General features: G+C 40.8%; 1 protein-coding gene across 1 annotated transcript in view; it reads right to left on the reverse strand.

Annotated features, from left to right (window-relative positions):
• The window catches only part of alpha-Man-IIb (alpha-Mannosidase class II b), a gene marked incomplete at its 5' end in the record, with an annotated part of 36,097 nt that extends 11,880 nt beyond the window's left edge, over nt 1–24,217 (reverse strand). The window contains one exon of the mRNA XM_065219410.1: nt 23,878–24,217. Coding sequence (XP_065075482.1) covers nt 23,878–24,217 — 340 coding nt within the window. The remainder of the gene's footprint in view (nt 1–23,877) is intronic.
• Nucleotides 24,218–24,618: the final 401 nt, after the last annotated feature.

Here is a 24,618-nt window from a genome sequence, read left to right on the forward strand (position 1 = left end):
AACCTTTTTCTTTTATCGTTCCTCAATCCTTTGTTTCTTTGCGTTCTCTTTATCAATTTTCGCCCGCACTACTTTCATGTGTATTTCCGGTCATTCCTCGCTGGTAGCTACTGCTGGGAATGCTCTCTGGCCCATTTCTGTCTGCTCTCTGTATTTAATTTGTATATGCGTGTTGGTGATATCCTGTAGGGGAGCTGCGTTGTTTTATTTTTCGGCTGGTTCTTGACGCTCTTCATTAAAAGATATTAATAATATAACGTTTACAATACGAATAAAATAAGAGAGTAGCGATTCAATACGGCATCTCTTATGGTGGTGAATTGCACAATTGTACGGATTTAGAATCAGCTGTTATATATGGATCGAAATCCGTACAGTACTAATTTTGATAAATAAATACCATATGAACGATCCATTGCTTAGAATTGAGATATAAAACGATAAACACTAACCTTTTCGATCGACCTTCAGGAAACTACTTGCAAACATCACTGAAATACGCTTAACAAACTGAAGTAAATCCGAGAGATTTTCTTAGAAAATCATTAAGAACGCAACCGATTGGCAGAAATGCCCGACACGTGTTAAGGTTTTTATTTTTCTTATTTTAATTGCATGACATTCTGCTTAATTGTTGACGTAAACATTAAGCTAATGCATGAATGAACATGAATATGTATTCATGCATACTATTTACATTGTTATGATGCATATAAATAAACAAATTCAACAGGGTGTACGGATTTCGGTGCTGTACGGATTTCGGTCCCGCACGGTAAGCGCAAAACGTTTGGATCTTTTCGAAACTTTGCCGATTCTGAGCGGGAAATTTTCCCAGCAGAATATAGGCGTGAGAAGTTCAAAAATGAACGTGGATTGATTGCCGGTTCTGAGCGGGAAAAATTCCCAGTAGATTGCGGAAATAAGAAACCTAAGACCGAAGGAATCTCAGGTAAATCGGAATCAACTGGTTCCACCTGCAAAAAGATTCCCCCGGATTGTGGATTCAGGAGCGAATGACCACATGATTGTTCGAAAGTTTTTGTTTAAGGATTTTTGTTATTTTTTATAAGTGTTCAACGTAAAATTTTCAATCAATGATTTCACCGTGCATAAAGCAATAGGTTTGTTCCGATGCGTTAGTTCATTACCTACAACATAAATCCTGTTAGAGCGCATTGTATGAATATTTACACTCATTGTTCTCAAAACAAAAGAAGCGCTCCAACACTGAACGAAGTATTCTGATAGTTTTTAATAGAAAAATCCGATGCATACGCTAAGATTCAGTTTTAATAAGTTCTACATGAATCTTATAATCATGCTCTACTAGAAATAATGTGATTAAACCATAATAACTATATGTGTTGCCATTAAATTTCATATGATTTACAGCTATCATGAAGGATGTGCAAAATCAGATAGAATGTATGTGATTTTCCAATGTGAAAAAACATAGTGTTTTCAAGATGGCGGCTAGCAAGCAAACTTTATTCGCTGATTCGCTGGAGTTATTTAATCGTAGGTGTATTTTCTAATTTATTGGCGGGTAATTTTACATTTGTTATATTTCTAGCATGTGGAATTACTCTGTTTGAATAAGTTTCGTGTTCGTTTGAGGATTTCAAGAACAGATTGAAATCAACGTCAGTCCAGTGGAAATACGAAGTTCTCTTCGACGCTATTGAAGCTTGACGAAAGCGCAATGTAAGTTTTTTGAATATATTTGTATTTAAATGCAAATTTTCTAATAGTTTAATAATTTAGAGATTGTTTGTGGTAAGACAATTTCCGACAAAACCAGAGCCACTTGAGTCAACGGAGCTAGAAGAAAGACAATCGGTTCACATCGTAAACACTTCTGAGGAACACGACGATCATCCAAGTACGCTAGCTATTGACAATTCTGGTCGAAGAGTGAAAGAAGAATTATGTGATGTTCCGGATGTCACATCATGCATTAACGTAACGCTTGTGGCAGCTGGATCGGATGAAAACGATGACCCAGTGATTGCATACGAAAAATGCTCATACAGCAACTGTACAGACAAGTATATCAGAAGTGAATAGTCCAATAGATGAATAGGAACATCCATCTGTAGAAGCAAGCCCCGCATTTGCGCCAAAAGTCTTACAGTCGTTGTTGGAAGCAACAGAGGAAGGAAAAGAAATTATTGAGAAGTCGAAGATCGGTGAATTATCAGAGGCAAACAGCTGCAGCTAGCTGGGACCATTGCCAGATTCCACCTGAAGAACAGAAACAGGCTTAGGACAGAGGATTTGGAAGTTTACAGTTTGGTGTTGACAACACTGTTTAAATTCGGAAGAAAGATAAGTTTGATAGATTTTGTGTTGATGTTTTTTTCTGATTATGTGCTGATTACAGGAAAACTATCACATTTGCCGCGGTGGACATCGACGAAATCATGGTGGTAAAATTGCAAACAAGGTTGCAAGCTTGAAGCAAAAAAAGCGTAAAAGTGCATGCAAAGAGCAGGAGCATGCAAAAAACTTAAAACTGTCTGCGGAATCTGTACAAATCCATGAGCTGACGTCAAAAGCAGCTATTGAGTGGCTGGATCTAAATCAAGAACCGTGGGATACGGTCTTGTACAACTGGCCTATAAGTTTCAGTTACCGGAAACAGTATCTCAACAAGCACAATTTCGTTACTCGATTGTTTACGACGTTTCCGCACTATAAGGCACCTCATTGTTAACAATTGGTAAGTTTTTTCATTGTATATTGCTTATTTGTGTCGATTTACCATCAATGCTTCTGCTTATTGCTATAAATCAGTTTAGTGAAGTATTTTTAAAGCTATGTTCAAGCTCCAATACTGGAAAAAGCCTGAATTAGTCTTAGTCACAACCATAGGGGAAGCCGGGGTAATCAGAAACGCAAAATGTAATAAGAAACATCCCATTTTCATAACATATTGAAACTAATACGGATTTGGTTAGTTTTATTTATTATAATAATAAGGTACAGTGGGCAGTGTAGGTGGGGCAAGTGGGTAATTGCTTTCAAACCAATGAACTATAATAAAATGAATTCAATTTATTTGAATTACCCATTAATTCGTAATGCTGTCTTAAGGAGCCAACGTAATAAAACATTGTCCGTTGCTATTGTGGCTTAAGACAATTTACCAGCTTGTTCGAACCAATTTTCACTTACCCCACTGTACCTTATATAATAAAACTGACGAAATTCGTTGAAATTTGAAATCGGATGTTTTTTATTACCCTATTTTCCCCGAAGTTTTCCCCTATCGATAGTTTTTGTTTTTTTTTTATCAGAAATATATTTATACATTCTCATTTTTCTTTAAAGGTCGATATCGATTATCGTCTCTTGGAATTGGGCGCATCCGATGGATTAACTAAACAGGAACAGCTTACACCAACTATTGTATCGTACATTGCTAGAAAAGGCACTGACCCATCTGTTGTCAATTTGCTGAAACATCTCACGAATAGCAACACAAATACAGGTAAAGCGCTGTCCAGACTGAGCAGTTATAACATGTTATAACGGTTGTCAAATAATTGCAACACAGAAATCACCATGCCCATACCATACTCCAGTGTCCAAACATGTTTGGCATTTCTTAGCAAGCTCAGCCTACGGTATCAAACATCCGGAATCTTACGCGAGTATCAATCGGTTGTATGGTCTTTTGAAAGCAGCTAAGGATCAACTGTAAATCATGTTCAACAGTATGTTAAAAGAGTGTAACCATGTTTTCGAGACAGCAGAATCGTATCTGGATCACCTTAAAGAGTTCCACCGGGAACCAACTATCTATCGTTATGAATGCATAAAGTTGGATTGCCGTCAAATTTTTACCAAATATCATCCGTTTAGAAAGCACATCATAGGCCATTCCGAACATCGAGCTGCGAATGTACAGTATGATACAACCAATATCAACGATGATACCAATGTCATAGACGAACACGTGGAAGCTACATGTGAAGAATCTCCACATTCCAGTGCTAAGAGGCAAAAGTTTGAGGAAGCTACCATCAGCTACGATCTAGAACGGTATAATACTGAGAAACATGACAAGGTAGACCAGGCAGCTGTAATGTTTACATTAAGTTTGCATAATAAGAATAATATTACTAGAAAAGATGTATACGATATTCAAAACGAAGCAGGTATTATATTTTCAGAGCTAGCACATTTTTTGGGTGATTTGAATATGGCGTTAGAAAATGTAGAGGATGAATTCAATTTTTAAAACTACCTTGAAGAGATGAAAAACGTGTTTAGATTTATAAGCTCAGATTTTAATTTTTTTAATTACTTGCGTAAAACTGGAAACTTTCAATTACCAACAATAGTAACGGTAGAGAAAAATAAGATAAAGTCTAAGCTCATGCAATTTGAAGCAGACGTTGAAATAGAACTGGACACAAACTTCCTTATTCTAATGCCTATAGAATTCCAAATAAAGTCGTCTTTAGAATCGCACAATGTACTGCAAGCAATCATTTCACACAACGCAAAACTAGAAAAGGCTGCGAAAATTGTAAACTTCGTCAATGGAACTAAATGGCACGAAATCAAGCAAAAGTACATTAACGACACAGTGCTACCTATTTGGTTGTATACAGTTGAATATGAAATTAACGATAGTCAAAGCTCCCATAGTAACAGGCATGTTGTATACGGAATTTATTACAATTTTCCGACTATTCCAGACGAATTTCAAGCAAAGCTATGTCATATCTTTGTAGCAGACATGTTGAAGAAAGTCGATGCAAAAGATAGTGGAATTAACAACCTAATGAACGCATTGATAGAGGAATTCTCTCAATTGGAACAAAACGCAGTAGAATTGAAGCTTAATAACGAAACGATCAAAGTCAGATTTGTACTATGTCTTCTACAAGGAGATAATTTGGGCATACATACAACTTTGCTTATGTGAAGTGGTTCTGTCGACGGCCTAAGGAACTATTGAAAAATGATACTAAAGAACACGCTGATTGTATACGACGCAGAGCCGATTATACAGAAGACTTAGATATTGATATGCATAGCGAGACAGGCATAGCAGGATACTCAGTTTTCAATAATTTACCATCATTTACCATGACGAGCTTAAACGAATGCCAGATTTATCATAAACTTACAATAGTAAAGAAAAACGCAAATCCGTGTCCATGCGCCTCACTTCCAATGAAATGCGCATATTTTGCCATTATTTTACATTAATAGTTGGAAGATTTGTTCCACAGGATGATGAGGTTTGGAATTACTGCAAAGTATTAGTACAGTCCTCACAAGTTCCTACCTCACGCCTCTACGAGTCATATGATCACAAAAGACTGCCAGCTGAAACATGCACACAGCTGGTTGGCGTAGCCTGGGCAATGTTGTCAATCCGACAATTGCAGAGTGAGGAGGTGCGACGCGAACACTGGCGCGGTAACCATAGCACGGTGATAGAGGAAATGCTTCGCCAACCCGAGCGTCTGTTCACCATGGAGGTGCGGCTCAAACAGCGTCTGGCTGGCATCCAGCGGCTGAATAAGAAATGCTCTTCCCCTGAAGCTACACCTAAGATGACAGCCCCATTACGGCGGATAGGAAACTTTAGGCCAACCACCTACTGTCTCTGAAACCTTAACAATTGTTACAGAAACCAACAGAGAAAGACATCGAATTGATTTAACGGCAACGACTTTTAGCGCAAAACAACGGATACGAATTGGATCATGGAATGTATTGACGTTAGCCCAGCAGGGTAAACTGGCACAACTCGCCAACGAGGCGCGACGCATGAAGCTAGAACACTAGACTTGAAGTAAACTAAGTAAAAATCATTAGAAATTCCGTTTCGCGAATTGCCAGGAGGAGATTTCATTTTGATTTTGATTACTTGGAATGGCTCAACTCCAAGTAATTTAGTCAATTCACCTTTGATCCAATCCAGAGATTCACCACTGGTCAGACCTTTCAAGACAACCTTGAACAGACGTTCAGTGTTGGTGTCGTAAATGAATAATTGGTGTTGCTTCTCAGTAAGATACTGGAGAAGACATTTGAACCCGTTCAAGGTTTCAGCCAATACACGGCATTCACCCCGACGGCCAATTTGCAGTGAAAACTTAAATTTCAAGAAGTTCAAAAGTTCCGTGCGAAGAGCATGAAAATCGGAAGTGGTTACTACAAGGGAATAGGGGGTACCTTTTCCTTCTAAGCCGGGAGAGTTTATTATAATTTTTCCTGGATGATGGATCATTCTCATCAACCGTGAGCATATCCACTTGATTGCTGAAATGAATTTCATCAGAAGGGGGATCAAGCGATTGCCCTTTTCTTTTGCGATTAAGCATGGCGGCGGCAGAATTATGTTACTTCCAATCGATTTCCAAGTAGATTACTATAAGAATCCGAAGGAATTTTCCAAGTCAATGTCCAAGCAGGATTACCTCGGGTGGGGTCCAAACAAGGATCGAAGAGGAATAAGAGTCGAACAAGATAGAAAATTTAGCACTGAGAAGTGCTGCTTTAATTAGTTGTAGCTTTAGGTAGCAGTAGCACTTCCTTCAGCAAAAAGCAAATAGATCCGCAAGGCAAGAGAGCACGATGCGCACATATTGTTGGTAGTTAGTCTAGTCTAGTACACCACGAGATCACATTTGAAATTGTTCGAACACCCCCAAAATTTAAAGTTATTGTAAAAAAAAAACCGATGTTGGGTAAGTGGCCGCAAACCATCATGAGTGACTTTATAATAATAATAGGTCAATTGAAAAGTAATAAAATTTATTTTATTTTTAAAACTGTGTAATTCATACTACATTCTGTCTACCACACCCACAACTTCTGATACTTCAGGTACTCTTAAGAATTTGCAACATTAAATACTACAATATTGTAAGTTGCAACCACAACTGGACTGCTCCAAATATGCAAAATATGTGATTTTACACAAAAGTGCACTTTAAAGGGCGAACACGAAATTATTGCGACACCGAAAATGTCATGCCAATTTTCTTATAATGTTTAGAATCAAACCAAAATTTTAGGGTAGTTTTATACATGTATTTACTTCAAAAATCAAAAGAAAAATTAATCGATAGAGCCTTGAGTGTAAAATTGAACGCATTTTCGCTTGATGCCCTCCATCAAAGTCTTTACAGTGTCATCCGGTACCAGTTTCTCAGTTTTTTTTTTCCATTTTCTTAACATGTCCTTCTCGTCTTTGACTGTCTTCTTGCACTTCCGAAGTTCCCGCTTCATTATTGCCCAGTACTGCTCCACCGGGCGCAGCTCCGGACAGTTTGGCGGATTCATGTCCTTTGGAACAAAATGGACAGAATTGGCCTCATACGACTCCAGGACACTTTTAGAATAGTGGCATGATGCCAAATCTGGTCAAAATAGCGGAGCTTCGTCGTGCTGCTGCAAGAACGGCAAAAGGCGCTTCTCGAGGCACTCAGATTTGTAGACCTCGTCATTTACTGTGCCCTTTGTCACGAAAGGCTCACTCCTCAGTCCGCAAGAGCAGATGGCCTGCCAAATGAGATATTTGCAGGCGAACTTCGACATTTTCTTCTTCTTAAATTTGTCGTCCACATCGAACTTGCTCTTGCCGGTGAAAAACTCCAACCCCGGAATTTGCTTAAAATCGGCTTTTATATACGTTTCGTCGTCCATCACACAGCAGCCATATTTTGTCAGCATCTTCTCGTAGAGCTTCCGTGCCCGAGTTTTAGCCGTCGATTGTTGCCGCTCATCGCGGTTTGGGAAGTTCTGTACCTTGTATGTATGTAGTCCAGCTCTCTTCTTTGCATTCTGGACGTAGCTCTGCGACATGCCGATCTTTTTAGCCAAATCACGGCTTGAGACGTTGGGATTTGCTTTAATCATCCGCTTCACCTTTCCCTCCGTCTTTTTGTTCTCCGGTCCCGGTTTTCTTCCAGCTCCTTTGCCGTGGTCCAACGTCAACCGCTCCTGGAACCGCTTCAACACTCTGGAGACGGTTGAATGGTGAATTTTCAACATTTTTCCCAACTGCCGGTGCGACAGGTCAGGAAATTCCAGACTAACAACTACACAACGACTAGCATGTACACTAGACTGATGCAAATTTTGAAGTTTTTGCTCCACAAGTCTTAAACGATCCCATATTGGATCCTAATCATCTAGCCAAAATTTGAGCCCATTTGGTTACAACCTGACTTCGCACAAACCTTTTGAAATTCATATGGGAATTACTATGGGAAAATCAAGTTTTTCGTTGGTATCATTCTAAACATCCTGCATGGCGGGGACATATTTGTTATTTGCACTTATAGAAAATTTTGTCAGCTACAACTTTGTGGTGGACCGAAATTTTGTACGACTTATAGAAAAAATGTTATTCAATAAAACTTAAAGACATAACTTTTCCACTCATGATTTATTAGTTTATTTGCCAACACTGGTATGAGGAAATTATCCCTAGTAAGCCAAGCCAATGTATTTGTTTTCAATATGTCAATCACGTAAGAAACCGCATCATGAGTACAGAAAAGGTGTTGCGTTCTAACTTGAATGTGTTCCTCGTGGGACCGGTGAAAGCAGACTTTGTTTTGCAGAAGATTCCGACCAATAGAGATACATTGCATGTGTTTTTCTTTTTCCGACTTGTTGACAAGATTTCCATAAATGAAAGTCTCACAGCAACGACCAAAAAAGTCGAAAACCTGCTAGTGGATAACCTGAAGCGAAGTGATGTAATTAAAAAGGAGATTAATCGGCTTTTTGAGGCCTGGCGATGTATGTAGTTGCATATAAGTATTGTGAAATATATTATATAATAAATAATTTATTTGCAGATCTACAATCAATTAAAAAACGGAATAATCAGAGTGACATCTACCGGCGGCAGCAATTCATTCGTAAATTATCGGAACAAGTTAACTGTTTATTGATTCTTCAAGCAGAGATGGTATTTTAATCATTCTTACCGTTAAACTAAATTGGCAGTACATAATGTTCTGACAGAAAAATACATTACTTTAGGGTATTCATGATGCAAACATCAGCGGTAAAACGGAAGATATACTGTTCCATAATTTTACATCGGAACCGGGTTCATCACATGGCAATGAAGACAGGTCTCGTAAAAAAATCAAACTATTGACGTCTACCGTGACTGCTACTTTAGACAGAATTGGCATGACGGATAGAAACGCAGGAATGCTATTGGATGCGCTTATCAAGGATAAACTTATCGACTCTTCCAAAAACAATTATGCAGTAAACTACAGCTCGATCAGACGCCATCGTATGAAACACCGTGAGAAGCTGACCGAAGAGGTAGGTTAACTTCTGATATGATTCTATTTGCACGTTATTATACCAATTATCATTTATCATTGACATGTCAGATTCGAGCCCATTTCAAACCAAACGTTCCACTTACCGTTCATTGGGATGGTAAGCTTCTGCCGGACATAAACGGGAAGAAAGTAGATCGCCTACCAATATTGGTAACTGGTGAAAACGTGTCCAAGTTGTTGGCCGTCCCAGCCCTTTCGAAAGGGACAGCGATTATCGAGGCAACGACAATAAAAGATGTCATCGAAGATTGGGGTATAGTTGAGCGAGTTTCAGCTATGTGCTTTGATACCACTACGGTAAACTCGGGACACAACGTAGGTGTGATAAACCAGCTACCCGAGCTAAAGGGTGATACGGTCAAAATTTGGTCAATATCAACTTGACGTATTTCTTTCAATTTTGCATTTAAAAAACCTGAACACCCCTCATTTTGAAGGTGTGTGTGTGTAGAATGTTGCTCCTATTTTGATTTTGGAATTCAGTCTTCAGTTGTCAAAATGCCGTCCAAGCAAGAAGAGCAGCGTATCAAAATTTTGCTCGCGCATCGCGAAAATCCGAGCTACTCGCACGCAAAGTTGGCAAAATCGCTAAAAGTTGCCAAATCAACCGTTACAAATGTAATTAAAGTGTTTGGGGAACGTTTGTCGACAGCCAGGAAGTCTGGATCGGGGGGAAATCGAAAACCGGAAGCCGCTGAGACGACAAAGAGAGTTGCCGGTAGTTTCAAGCGAAACCCTAACCTCTCTCTCCGAGATGCCACAAATAAGCTGGGTGTATCGTCTACAACCGTGCATCGAGCCAAAAAACGAGCCGGACTATCGACGTACAAGAAGGTAGTGACTCCAAATCGCGAGGATAAACAAAATACGACGGCCAAAGCGCGATCCCGGAGGCTGTACACGACGATGCTGACGAAGTTTGACTGCGTGGTAATGGACGACGAAACCTACGTCAAAGCCGACTACAAGCAGCTTCCGAGACAGGAGTTATATACGGCAAAAGGAAGGGGAAAGGTAGCAGATGTTTTCAAGCACATGAAACTGTCAAAGTTCGCAAAGAAATATCTGGTTTGGCAAGCCATCTGTACCTGTGGCTTGAAAAGCAGCATTTTCATAGCTTCCGGGACTGTCAACCAAGAAATTTACGTGAAAGAGTGTTTGAATAAACGTCTGCTGCCTTTCCTGAAGAAACACGGTTGTTCCGTACTGTTTTGGCCGGATTTGGCATCTTGCCATTACGGTAAAAAGGCCATGGAGTGGTACGCCGCCAACAACGTGCAGGTGGTTCCCAAGGACAAGAACCCTCCCAACACGCCAGAGCTCCGCCCAATTGAGAAATACTGGGCTATTGTCAAGCGGAACCTAAAGAAGACCAAAAAAACTGCTAAGGGCGAGCAGCAGTTCAAGGCAAACTGGCTTTCTGCGGCGAAGAAGGTGGACAAGGTGGCTGTACAAAATCTGATGGCAGGGGTCAAGCGTAAGGCCCGGCAATTCGGATTTGGAAAAGCGGAAGCCTAACTGAATATTTTTCCTGAATTTTATACTAATTGAACTTGAAAAAGAAATTTAATTTGATTTTTTAAATAAACGATTTCACCGATTTACACGCGTTTTCCCTTGACCAAATTTTGACCGTATCACCCTTTACTACGCAAAAACATGCAGGCACTGGCCTGTGGACACAATGTGGCCGAAATTGTTCTTAAGCATATATTTGAAGTTCACGGGGATGACTCAACATCCAGTATTTTCGACGATTTCAAAGAATTCCAAAAAAGCCTGAACGATAGCTCGATTGAAACTAACAATCGTTGATTTCTGTGTAGAAAAATTAACCGAACAGCAACCTCGAGGCGATTATGAGGAACTTTTGGAGCTGGTAATCATGTTTCTCGGTGAAATCCCTCCGAAAGGAGCTCGTTTCCGGAAGGCTGGAGCTATAAACCGAGCAAGATGGATGGCTCGTGCAATTTATGTACTGAAAATATGGATGCTTGCTGATCAACTCGACATTGATGCAGCACTCATGCGGCATTACAAAACATTGTGTATTTTTATTGCACAATGTTATGTAATGTATTGGTATCGGCTGACAAATGCTGCTATTGCTCCCAGGGTGGATCTTGAGTTCATCCAAGATCTTTACAGGTTTCATAACGGAAAGTACGCTCAAGTTGCAATTCGTGTGATTTCAAATCACTTGTGGTACTTAACGGAAACGACAATAGCATTATCGTTTTTCGATAACGGAGTAGAAGTTGAGGAGAAAAGAAAAATGATCAAAGCACTGCACAATCCGAGAATTGTTTATGACCAGCCATCTTTGAGCATCAAGAAACGCAATGTCGAAGTTCAACCATTCAAGCCTTCAAGAAGACCTACTACTATATCGAAAAGCTCATTGTTGAGTGACTTTGTGACGGAGGGAACACACGTGTTTTTCGATATTTTGGAAATTGGACGAGATTTTCTAAAAAGCGATCCTGCTGAATGGTACAAATCTGAGGAATATTTGAGCGCGCAGAACCGGGTAGCAGCTTTACATGTAGTAAACGATATAGCAGAACGAGCGGTAAAGATGGCTACAGATTTTAATGGAAAATTGACGAAAAATTCCGAACAAGAACAATTTTTGTTACAAGTTATTGAATATCACCGATCATTGAATTAGTTTTGTTATTGAAATACACTTGTTGAATATAATAAATATACATAAAATTATTCATTTATCTTAATTATAAACATTTTTTTCTTTTACGGTTGTTTGCGACGTATGACATTTTTAGGGTTCACTGGTGTATAGTTCCTTCTAAGTGCGGGCCCTGAACGCTCCGTTTTCGAATATGGCAATGGATTTGGTAGAAAACGGTCCAGGCGGTTCAGAGTTACGCTGGAACATACATACTCACAAACATTGACTTTTACATGTATATATGATTGAACAGAATCTTCTGCAAAACAAAGTCTGCTTTCACTGGTCCCACGAGGAACACATTCAAGTTAGACGCAACACCTTTTCTGTACTCATGATGCGGTTTCTTACGTGATTGACATATTGAAAACAAATACATTGGCTTGGCTTACTAGGGATAATTTCCTCATACCAGTGTTGGCAAATAAACTAATAAATCATGAGTGGAAAAGTTATTGAATAACATTTTTTCTATAAGTCGTACAAAATTTCGGTCCACCACAAAGTTGTAGCTGACAAAATTTTCTATAAGTGGAAATAACAAATATGCCCTCAAACCGCCATGCAGGATGTTTAGAATGATACCAACGAAAAACTTGATTTTCCCATAGTAATTCCCATATGAATTTCAAAAGGTTTGTGCGAAGTCAGGTTGTAACCAAATGGGCTCAAATTTTGGCTAGATGATTAGGACCCAATATGGGATCGTTTAAGACTTGTGGAGCAAAAACTTCAAAATTTGCATCAGTCTAATGTACACAATACACATCAATGAGAAAGTGTGCAAAATTTGGTTGATTTTTACCCAATGGTAAAAAAGTTATGCCCTGTTGAATGTGTCGCAATAATTTCGTGTTCGCCCTTTATGGAGCGATACAAGGAGCAGTACAACGATTTAAGGCAGTAGATATAGTAGATAAAGTCTTTGGCAATCCTGACGATAAACCCTAGAATTCTGAAAGCTTTGTCGACGGCGTGCGAGATGTGCTGCTTGAAAGAGAGTTTTGTATCCAGAATCACGCCTAGGTCCTTAATTTGGCTGACGCGCTCAATTTCAGTGCCTAACAAAACATACTTGAACATAATAGTCTCTTTCTTGCGGGAAAAAGAGATAACCGAGCATTTGGACGGGTTAACCTCCATACGATTCAGAATACACCAATCAGCAAAAGCATTCAGCTGACGTTGAAGGAAGCAACAGTCTTCAATTGAGTGAATTCGGAGGTAGAGTTTAAGGTCATCTGCGTAAGATAATCGTGGTCCCTCAATTACCAGATTCACGTCGTTGAAATAAATCAGGAAAATCAGCGGTCCCAGGTGACTACCCTGAGGTATGCCGGATGTGGCAGCGAACGTACGGGACTGGTGATCACCAATGACAACAGTAAGATAGCGATCGGTGAGGTACGACTGAAACCATTGCAAAAGGCAGCTGTGGATACCAAGCCTGTCCACTTTAGGGATTGATATGCGGTGATTCAATTTATCGAAGGCAGCAGATAAGTCAGTATAAATGACATCCGTCTGAGCACGATCCGACATACTGGTAGAGATGTAGGAAGTAAGGCACAGCAAGTTAGTGGCAGTGGAGCGACCAGCCATGAAACCATGCTGATCGATACTAATATACGGCTTACAGTGAGCGAGTAACGGTTCCATAACAACGAGTGCGAACAATTTAGCAACAGCGCTAAGCGAAGTAATGCCACGGTAGTTGCCAACGTCATGTTTGTTGCCTTTTTTATGTACTGGAAACATGTGCGCTAGCTTCCAACATGATGGGAAAACACCGACGTCCATAGACCGTTGAACAACGTGCAGCAGTGGAGGGAACAAACTGTCCAAGTGCGTTTTGAGGAACGCCGATGGAATTCCGTCAGAACCCGGATTGTACGACGACTTGAGTTTCGAGGAAGCCCTGAAAAACATCTCGGGATTGATGTCAATCCTGCTCATGGTTTGGCCAGAGAATGGTACGTAACTGGCAGCCAGTCGGGCATGGTCGTCACTCAGTCTCTCGTCCGTGAAGACACTAGCAAATTTTTCAGAGAACAGCTGACAGATATCTTGCGTAGATGAGGCCACGTTACCATTATGTGTCATAGACGACGGCAGACCAGCTTCATGGCGTTGTTCGTTGACAAACTTCCAAAACTGCTTGGGACGTGACTTAAACTTTCTCTGCAATCCACGTCGATACTGAAGAAAGCACCGTTTCGCAACTCGTTTGTATGCGTGATTGATCCTGACATAGTCCCGTTGAAGGGATAGTGTGCGGTGCTTGGTGAACTTCCTAAGAGCGGCTCTCTTTCTGGATTTCAGTCGACGAAATTCGCTCGTATGCCATGGTGGATGGGTCGTATGATGATGAATCTTTTTCGGAACGTGTCTGTCAATGATATATGCCAAGACATTTGAAATAGTTTGAGCGGCGGACTCAATGTCAACGGTGTCCAATAAGTCGTCCCAATCTAAATTGGAGAGTAACTCGGCGATACTACCATGGTCGGCGTTGCGAAAATCGTAGGAAACGGTGGCAGGTGAAATATTAAAATCATGCATCAGCTTAGTACTTAACGTCACCAGTAGCGACGGGTGGTGACGATCCAGTCTCACCAGAGGAGTGGGCGCCTCGCATGAGAAAGGAGCCATGTCCTGGGCGCTTACAAAACAAAGATCCAAACTGCGGTTGTTCTGGTTAATAACATGGTTGATTTAGAGAAAGAGTGGCTGAGCTGTAATTGTCCAGAAGGAGCGAAGCGTAGGAATGGATGACAGAGTGATCCATGTCAGGATAGAGGAAGCCGTTGCGAGTTTTTTTTTTCCATGAGATGAGATTGAAGTCACCAAATGCAATAACTTCATCGGTTGCTTTGGCGGTATCCAGAACAGAGAAAACCGATTGGCAATGGGTTTCGATGAGGTCACACTCCCGTATACGGTCGGGAGGAAAGTAAACCGCACAGAGAAACAAGGTACGATCGCCCAGTTTAATCGACGTCCACACCTGCTCTAAGCATGTCCAAGCATTATTTTCTAGTAACCTCGCTCTAAACCTAGAATTTATAGCCACTAAAACACCTCCACCTTTAACTTTCCGACTATTAGCAGCATTCCTATCGCAACGGAAAACTTCATAATCGTCGCCGAACATCTGACGAGAGAGCGTGCGTGAATCCAACCATGTCTCCGTGAGAATAATGATGTCGTAGCAAAGATCCAAGGTAGCTACGCGAAAATCGTCGACATCACAGTTGATACCAGCGACGTTCTGATAATACAGCAGCAAGTCTGAAGGAGCAGGTATAGTTTCAATACGTCCTAGAATCTGAGCAACTTGCGATCATTAATGAGTATTCGATGAATACGTCAAAAAAAATTACCCTTTTTGTTTCTGTAGATAAATAAAAAGTACCCTTTTTGTTGATTTGTGAACTTTTATGAACCAATTTTCTGTCAAAAACGTGTCTTGTATTTTGTTGACTGCGTTGCCCATAATGAAATAGTTTTTGCACGGTGGTTGCCACGAGAGAAGAAGAACACGTTAGTGACAAAAAGAAGCTTCTTCTCTTCCTCTTAGTTCTGGAGCAACAATAGCAAAGGGTCCATCAGCATATGTAAACAAACCGTTTCAAAGCCCTTTCCTCACAAAGCAAAGGCCGTCCACGCAAACCAACAGCATCATCGTGTAGGGGACACTTTCCGCTACTCGATGATGCTGTTGGTTTGCGTGGGTGGCCATCGCAATGAGGAAATGAGGAAACGTCTTTATGTTGTTTTTCCTTAATGTAACGTCGATCTCTGTTCCGCAATCTAGTGCCAATCACCGATGTACATCGATTGCCATCCATTGACGGCAATGCTCCCCCTAAACCCAGCAACACAAAGGCTTTCGGTGAAATGGGATTCGTCCAAATTTTCATAGATTTTTTTTGCCCCTCCCTAGCTCGAAACCTAGCTACGCCCTTGACTATGTAGATGCTGATATCTGCTCCCGCCAGACGGGACTGTCCACGTCACCGCACTGCCTTTCGATTGTGAAGACGACGATGAGCATGCCCACATGGATGATTCGTTCATGGATCCCGATGAGATGCTGGACGATGATATTTGTCCTCTGGTTCTCGTCGTGATGTAGGCATCTTCTGTTGCTCCGGTTGCGGACCATGGCAGTAAAGCTGGGTTTAGACAGGGCAAGTCAATTGATCAAGTCAGTTGAATTCAACTGACTTGAACGCGAATTGAACGTGCAAATCATGCCATTCAACTGACTTGAGCAACTCACTTGAATTGAAAAAAGTTGTACCAGGCTCAACTTTTCAAGCCAATTGATTTCAACTGAGTAAATCATTAGACTTACCTAGTCTAAACCCAGCTTAAGGGTGAGTTGGAGGCGCTCCGGCGAAATTATCTGTTGCGGATACCAACAATTGTTTGTCCTTTGGTTTGTTTTTTTCCGTCGATCTTGTTTTCCGTGCTGAGCACCAATGCTACCGACGTGCCAGGAAGGCAGCTCCCACACCTGGACCCTACCTATCGACCCATCATTTCATGAACCGGGGACCAACGGCTTTACTTCCCATCCGAAGGAAGGTGTGATCAGAGATGTTATGCCTCAGAACATCCCGGCGGCGCCGACTGGGATTGAACCCAGGCCTGCTGGGGTGAGAGGTAATCACGCTTACCACTACACCACCGGCGCCGTTCAACAATTGTTTGTGTCAACAATCAAATTTTGACACATCCGCACTGCGCAGGCGCAGAAATAATGCGGTGATGCCAGTTACTTTAAATATCATAAAAATTATGTACCATGGGTGTCAAACAGTGGTGTCGCCCTAACCTCAATCGACCTGTTCAATAACTCTCAAAACGTAAACAAATAAAACAATATTGGTTCCAAGGAAACCAAAACTGTGAAACTAGAAGACCCTGAGTCTTTTGAAATTAATTTGAATGTAAACATAACCCTAAATAACGTTTTCAAACTTGTTGAACAGGTAAAAAGTTAGGTTACGAGGTTACGCGATGCAACTGTGAACGAGTGTCCCCAGGTGTTTTCATATGTGTTTTTGGCATACTGTGCTGAGTGACCAACCCCATGGTTTCTACAGAAGCTTTAAAAGTTTCCAAAAACTTTGGTTTCAAATGAAGAAAAAAAATGACGATTGATTCGTCTATGAACAATGATGATAAAGCCACAACCGGCTCCATCACGACGATCATGTCGATAAATGAAATAGTTTGCGTCCCTTTTAACCTTATGGTCAGGTTTAAGGAACGTTTCAGTTATAACGGCGACATGAACGTTATGAACTTTCAAAAGTTAAATAGCTCATTTTCATTATCATTAACAGATCGAGCATTCCAAGTCAAAGTATTTAGGGGGAAAGTTGGCTTCGGCAATACCTTAACCTATTATCGTCAGGGGGTAAACAAAGTCCTAGAGCACTTAAATTTGGCCAATAGTTGCTCTGAAATACAATGTATCCACATGTCAAAATTGAGCTCTCAAGGACGTTGTTTACCCCTGACGATAATAGGTTAAGGTATTGCCGAAGCCAACGTTTACCCTTGATTTAAAATCCATTTCTGAATTTCAAAGTCATGACTATGTTATTAGCAAATTTTTCTCCAGTTTTAATAGCATTAAATATGGACTTAGTTTTCAACACAATTTCAACATTTAAATTTCTTAGGATCTTCCTTCACAGGACAGGCGTCCTTTGCGTGATTGGAATCACCGCAACTGATGAATTTAGCTGGAATGTAGCAATTTCTTGATCCGTAACCCCATCTCTGGCACTTACGGCACTGGGTGAGGTTTTGGAAATTTCATCCTGTCTTCCTGATGTGTTCCCACCGTGGTTTACACTAAGACCTTAAAGTTGTTTAGAACACTTGAAGTGAACTAAATAAAAATCATTGGAAATTCCGTTTCGCGAATTGCCAGGAGGTGATTTCATTTTCATTTTGATTACTTGGAGTGGCTCAACTCCAAGTAATTTAGTCAATTCATCTTTGATCCAATCAAGAGATTCAGCACTAAGCAGACCTTTCAAGACAACCTTGAACTTGAACTTGAACTTGAACAACTTCAGTGTTGGTGTCGTAAATGAATAATTGGTGTTGCTTCTCAGTAAGAGAAGAAGACATTTGAATCCGTCCAAAGTTTCAGCCAATACACGGCATTCGCCCCGACGGCCAATTTGAAGCGAAAACTTAAATTTCACTAAGTTCAAAAGTTCCGTGCGAAAAGCATGAAAATCGGAAGTGGTTACCACAATAGGGGGGACCTTTTCCTTCTAAGCCGGGAGAGTTTATTATATTTTTTCCTGGATGATGGATCATTCTCATCAACCGTGAGCATATCAAATTGGTTGCTCAAATGAATTTCATCAGAGGGGGGATCAAGCGATTGCCCTTTTCTTTTGCGATTAGGCATGGCGGCGGCAGAACTAAGTTACTTCCAATCGATTTCCAAGCAGATTACTATAAGAATCCGAAGGATCGAAGAGGAATTTTCCAAGTCGATGTCCAAGCAGGATTACCTCGGGTGGGGTCCAAACAAGGATCGAAGAGGAATAAGAGTCGAACAAGATAGAAAATTTAGCACTGAGAAGTGCTGCTTTAATTAGTTGTAGCTTTAGGTAGCAGTAGCACTTCCTTCAGCAAAAATCAAATAGATCCGCAAGGCAAGAGAACACGATGCGCACATATTGTTGGTAGTTAGTCTAGTCTAGTACACCACGAGATCACATTTGAAATTGTTCGAACACACCCAAAATTTAAAGTTATTGTAAAAAAAAACCGATGTTGGGTAATTGGCCGCAAACCATCATGAGTGACTTTATAATAATAATAGGTCAATTGAAAAGTAATAAAATTTATTTTATTTGTAAAACTGTGTAATTCATACTACATACATTCTGTCTACCACACCCACAACTTCTGATACTTCAGGTACTCTTAAGAATTTGCAACATTAAATACTACAATATTGTAAGTTGCAACCACAACTGGACTGCTCCAAATATGCAAAATATGTGATTTTACACAAAAGTGCACTTTTATATCACTTTTAATAGGTGAAAACGCGCATATTTGTCCAGTTTGGTAAGAAATGCGCAATAATTTCTTAAATCCATAATAGTGTGTCAGTAGCCCTGATCTCTGATGTTTAAGTTTTGTTAGCTCCGAAGGTTCCTTAGGTAACTAGAAATTCAAGTTACATAAACATTTCCGGTTTATATCTTCAATTCTCAGAGACTATCGTGGATTATCTTTAGTTCTCGACTGCGCCATTGTCGCGAACCGATGTAATTCTTAAAATCCTGTTCCATCACACGACACTGTACTACACAAGCGATATAACGCGAGGGGGACGACTCTATCTACGATGCAGGAACGATTTTGTTTTGGTGTGGTTAGCTGCGTGCACGCTGAATAGATAGAAAGAAGATTGATGACGATTCATTGCCTACAACATCTTTTATTAGACTGACTCAACCGAACCATGTAGGTACAAGGAGAAGTATTCAAGCCAGAGCCTCGATGATCAATCGCCCCAAAAACTGTTTTGAGTCCGCTCAAAACATGGGGGAACAGACGTTTAGATAGGCTCCTTAAAGAGGAGTCCCACTTTCCCTGTCAGCATACCACCAAGGTCCCACCGGGGTTGGGTACCCAATCTTTCCTATGGTTACCCCAGCGGGCACCAAGGGTGCAGTTACTGGACAAGAAGCTAAGGACCAAATTGGGCTCTATTTTACCAGCCGTGTACCAGCCAAATTGTATCTTTTGAACGAAGCATTTTAGAGACTTGGTTTCAAAGTTTTCATTGAGATTACGTTGAATAAAGTTGCTGAAGACTCCGAAACCGTCAGGGCTATTTATTTTTTTTTTTCGTGTGGTGCTAATATCTCAGTTTTAGTGGAAGAGAATCTAATTAAATCACAACCGAGAAACATTGAGCTATCGCAAATAATTTGCACAATGATTTATATTATTACAACCGGGTACTGTACCCAAATCGTTCTTTTCTTCCATAAAATTCCTGTCTCCTTCTGTGATGCTGCTGCGGCGGTGGCTATACAATTATAGGTTTCCAACCATTTTCCCATTCAGTGGTTCCGTTTCGGTATTTATAGCTTTCCGTCTATGATGGTTAAGTTCAGAGAACTACAGTGTCATACCATCACAACCGACGACTACTGGCTGCTGACTGGCTATGGCACTATGGGTCATCCGTGGTCAAAGGTAGACAAAAGACACCCGACCTCGACTAGACAACAGAAATGCCAAGAATGACCCATTGCGATGGGTAGTGGGAGGCATACAAAGCAGACGCACAAGCTGCCATCATCGTTAGCATCTCATTGTCGTCGCTTAGCAAATTCGAAACTGGACCAAACTCGGTCGGAAGCCTTCGTGGAATGAGAAGCAAGAAATGATGCTATTCGAAGAAAATTTTATTTTTGTTTGGAATTCCGAACATGCTTATGAATAAATAATTGAAAATTTCATGGAGGATGGAATATAGCGTACATGCTGCTTCTATCAACATTATACCACCATTACACATACCATTAAGGTTTGGATCCAAAATTCCCAATGCCAACCAAATCTTGCAATTCATCTCAAGCCTATAAAACCCCAACAACCACTGATAAGCAAAACTTTTCCAAACTCCTAATGAAGAATGTTCCCCCATTGAGCCGTTCAACAGCGCGAATCCTTTTCATTTCACGCGCCCATGAAAGTAAAACAATTTCCACCGAATTTCCCTCGCCCAATACACGGCCAAACCCAGCCCATCCTGCTTCTAATAAGTTTCCGCGCTGGCAACTTTTTGTCGATGGTAAAAAATAAAATTTTAATCAAAACTCTGGCCGGCGCAAACTACTACATAATATAAACACAAGAACACGCGAAGCCAACCGAGAGAAGCGCAGAAAAAGGGAAAACTTTTTATCGCCAATCAATCTTTCGACAGCCCTGTGCTCGAGAGCTACGGGTGGACGGACGGTACGAAACCGAGGTACTGTCTGATGGAGATGAACCGGAGCTGATGATGATCTTCGCCGTCGACGATGGTCCAGTCCAGTCAAAGTTCTCCATCTTCGATATAGCTAACACGTCGAATGACTGACTACCGACTGTTGGAAGGTGCTGGCTGCTCTTTCATCTGTGGTGCAAAATTTACGACCATCTCTCCACCAATGCAATGGATGGCTGCGAAGAGTGAAGAACTTTCTTCATCTTCTGGCACGAGGCAAGTCATTTTGCAGCTTATAAAATGTGCTGCTATATGTCGCATTCCCTACCACGATGGAAGGATGGGTGCTCCTTCTATCCTTTGCCATGTGGAGGTCCCAGAATGCAACGATGGATGCCGAGGAGTGCAATTCGGGTAAAACCAAGATACATATCTATCCTCATCTTAAACTTTGTCCAGAAGAAGGATGATGAACTAATGGGTTGTGACCTTCAACGCATCTTCAGAAAAGGGTAGCTCGGTGGCTCAAATTTTTATCAAAACGATAACTTGTTCCATATTAACTCCATATATAAGCACAAAAAGACCAGCACTAAAGCAAAGACAAACAGAAACAACTCTTTGAAGAACTTTTCCTTCAAACATCATCGTTTTTTTTCATCCAAACATTGACTCCACGAAATTCATGTAACCACTGGCGCGCGCAGCCCTTTTCATTGGGGGGCGCTTCATAGCTTTGAGGGCGCCTATAATTTTGAAGAGTTAATGTTTACTTGCATACATTTTCCTTGAGCTTTCCAGATTTTCACGATTTTCTTTGAAATATTTCGAGGTTTGACGAAAACTTTTAAAAACTGTTGTTTGTTAGACACATATCTTATTAACAATTGAGTTTATAAAGTAATTAATTTAACACTGAGACGAAGTTCTCTGTAAAATAATTCATCAACTGAATTATGTTTTGAACTCCACGTCCAAGTACAAGAGATTTTAGATGCAGCTTTGAAACTTTCAATGCACAAAAAAAAACTACAATGGACAGCCCTATGGGGTTGTACGCAATGGTGACGTATGACTACGTGGTCCTATATAATAAATCTTATTTGTTAACTGCAGCACGAGCTTGTGTTTTGTGTAGGAATAGGAATTTGAGCGGAGTTTTCTCTGTTTATCTTCTTTAGTATGACGCGCTTGACATAGATGGCCCACAGCGACCCGCGAAGAGCTACTGAATCCGATCAATAGCGGTGCGGCTTCTCCCTCTTTCTATGGATGCTCATGTGGGCTGCAGCTCACTGCTTGCGGGGAGACTTTCGTTGTGTACTGGAGAATTCTACCACTCACCACGCAGTGATTGAATAAACACCGTTTGGTGAGACCGGATGGAATTCAGCTTTGAAATCTGTGTTAGGGAAATCCCTTTTCGCAGGCCATCGGTGATAATTTTAATTATTATAGCAACAATTGCACATTCGTGCAATTTTCAATAGTGACATTTTTAAAAATGATAAAGTCTTAAATTTAACAGATGCGTAGAAATATATCTGAACGATTGGTGATAAAATTATTGAAATTGATCCAGGGGCAGCTGAGTTATTAACGTTCAAAATCTGTCATAATTTTGTTACATGTTCCATTTTTGATTTTCCCAAAGTGTACCCCCATATAGAAATCACAGACGTAGTCCTACGTCAAAATTTCAATATTCGTAAGCATTGAAATATTGATAATTTTCGAACACACCAAGATTCCGAGTTTGTTATTAGATATAGAAGTTGAATTTATCTCAGATCACAAATAAAAACCCTTTGGTGGTGTATTCAGATTCACAACCCCAGTACTTTAGTTTAGACTTTAGAAGATCTTCAGAAAACAGAATTTCTTTCAGTACTTTTCCTTCAAACCAAGCTCCAATTCATATGTACCTATTCCATTGAAATCCAATTTCTAATGCTGACAAATATACTCTGCCGTCGTGTACCAATAATGCAGAAAGTCAACTGTCGACAACAAAAGAACCGCAAAGAGTATTTGGTCTGGTCCGGCCACTGCCAACAAACCATCATTCGCTTTTCAATTGCCCATTATTGCCTCCCGTTCACGATGGACATCTAATGCGTAGGCGGATCCACCAACAGTCAAATACTCCTACCCAGAATGTGTACCATCATTTGTTAGAATGTAAGAGCGCGAGGGTGGTGGATAGGGAATTAGGAATTTTCAGTTCAGTTCCTAAAATTCGACCCAAAACCGCAATGCGAATGTGGTTAAACCTGCCGTACCGAAGGGAGTTTTCTATAAAACGGTTCGGTACGTGTTGTACATCAAGAGACGGGACCGGTCACCCGAATAAAAACGTACGTTAATTGGATGTTGTTGCACTCGGGTCTTATAATTCTCAAAGTACACTTGAATCTAATGTTCATTTGATGCTAGACAACATTGCTCATTACTCAATTAAATTTATTATCTATGCGTTCTATTCGGGCAGTCAGGGTGTCAGAAAAGTTTAACGGACCGCATAGAGTAAAGCTATATGCTTGTCGGTCCCTTTGTTGGATTGTTGGAGATCAAGAGTTCAAACTTTCATAATTGATTTTTACACGAACACCATGGAGCTCATGTTCGGTTTCTAAACCACTGGTTCCTTTAGCTGGATGGCCAATCGATTTTGGAACTCCAAAATTCCAACACTGCCTTCAACTCCCCATGCGTCCCCGACGCCAACCTAACCGAAAATTTCCCGCCGGGAAAAATTATCACTTCATGCAAACTCTCTGCGAAGCACCCCCGCCGAAAATTCAAACCCCTAATCGGCCCAGAGATCGTTCACTCACCTGGAAGTCGAAATTTCCATATTCCTCGCCGGTGGTGATATCGGTTGGTGTTTCCTCCAGTGCGGCACACTCGTCCCACTTGGCACTGAAACGGGGTGGATGGCTTAAACCGCCTCCACCGTCGCCACCATCCGGATATCCTCCGGTGTCGGATTCTGGTCCACCGCCACCGCCGAAGCCGCCGGGTGGTCGGTCCTTGTCGTTGCCGTTGATCGAATTGAGATTGTTCCGCAGCCAACTGTGCCAAGATTGATTTGCATGTGGATTGCCACCGGCACTGCCGCCGCCGACACCAACACCACCACTACCGCCGTGATGGGAATCTTGAATGTTGCTTAATCTGGAATAATATTTGGAAGACGAAAAAGGACAGAATGAGAACCATGATTAGCTTTGCCGGGAAGTTTTGCGAAGTGGGTCAATGCAATGCAGATTTTTTATTCCATTCTAAATCGCATTCTTCTGGTATGGTAACGAAGCGAGTGGATTTTGGGAAAGGTCAAGATGTAGATAAACTCTGGAGTTTCTGGGATTAAAAATTTGCTCCGTTGAACGTCGGTAGACGTTATGCAAATTGTTCTTACTGTAGTTAAGAAGCACTGGAAGTGTTTCAGTCTAATTTAGTCGATGTACGTTTTTTTTTTGGTTCTATTCGTAATAATGAAGCAGAACGTATAACATTTGCTTTAATTTCATTTGTGGAATTTGACTACTGCTTGTTTAAATTCTCATTTTTATCAC

The sequence above is a fragment of the Ochlerotatus camptorhynchus genome, unplaced genomic scaffold (genome assembly GCF_037179485.1).
Source record: "Ochlerotatus camptorhynchus isolate MF236.1 unplaced genomic scaffold, CSIRO-AGI_Acam_v1.1 ptg000104l, whole genome shotgun sequence".
In the NCBI taxonomy this organism is placed as follows: Eukaryota; Metazoa; Arthropoda; class Insecta; order Diptera; family Culicidae; genus Ochlerotatus; species Ochlerotatus camptorhynchus.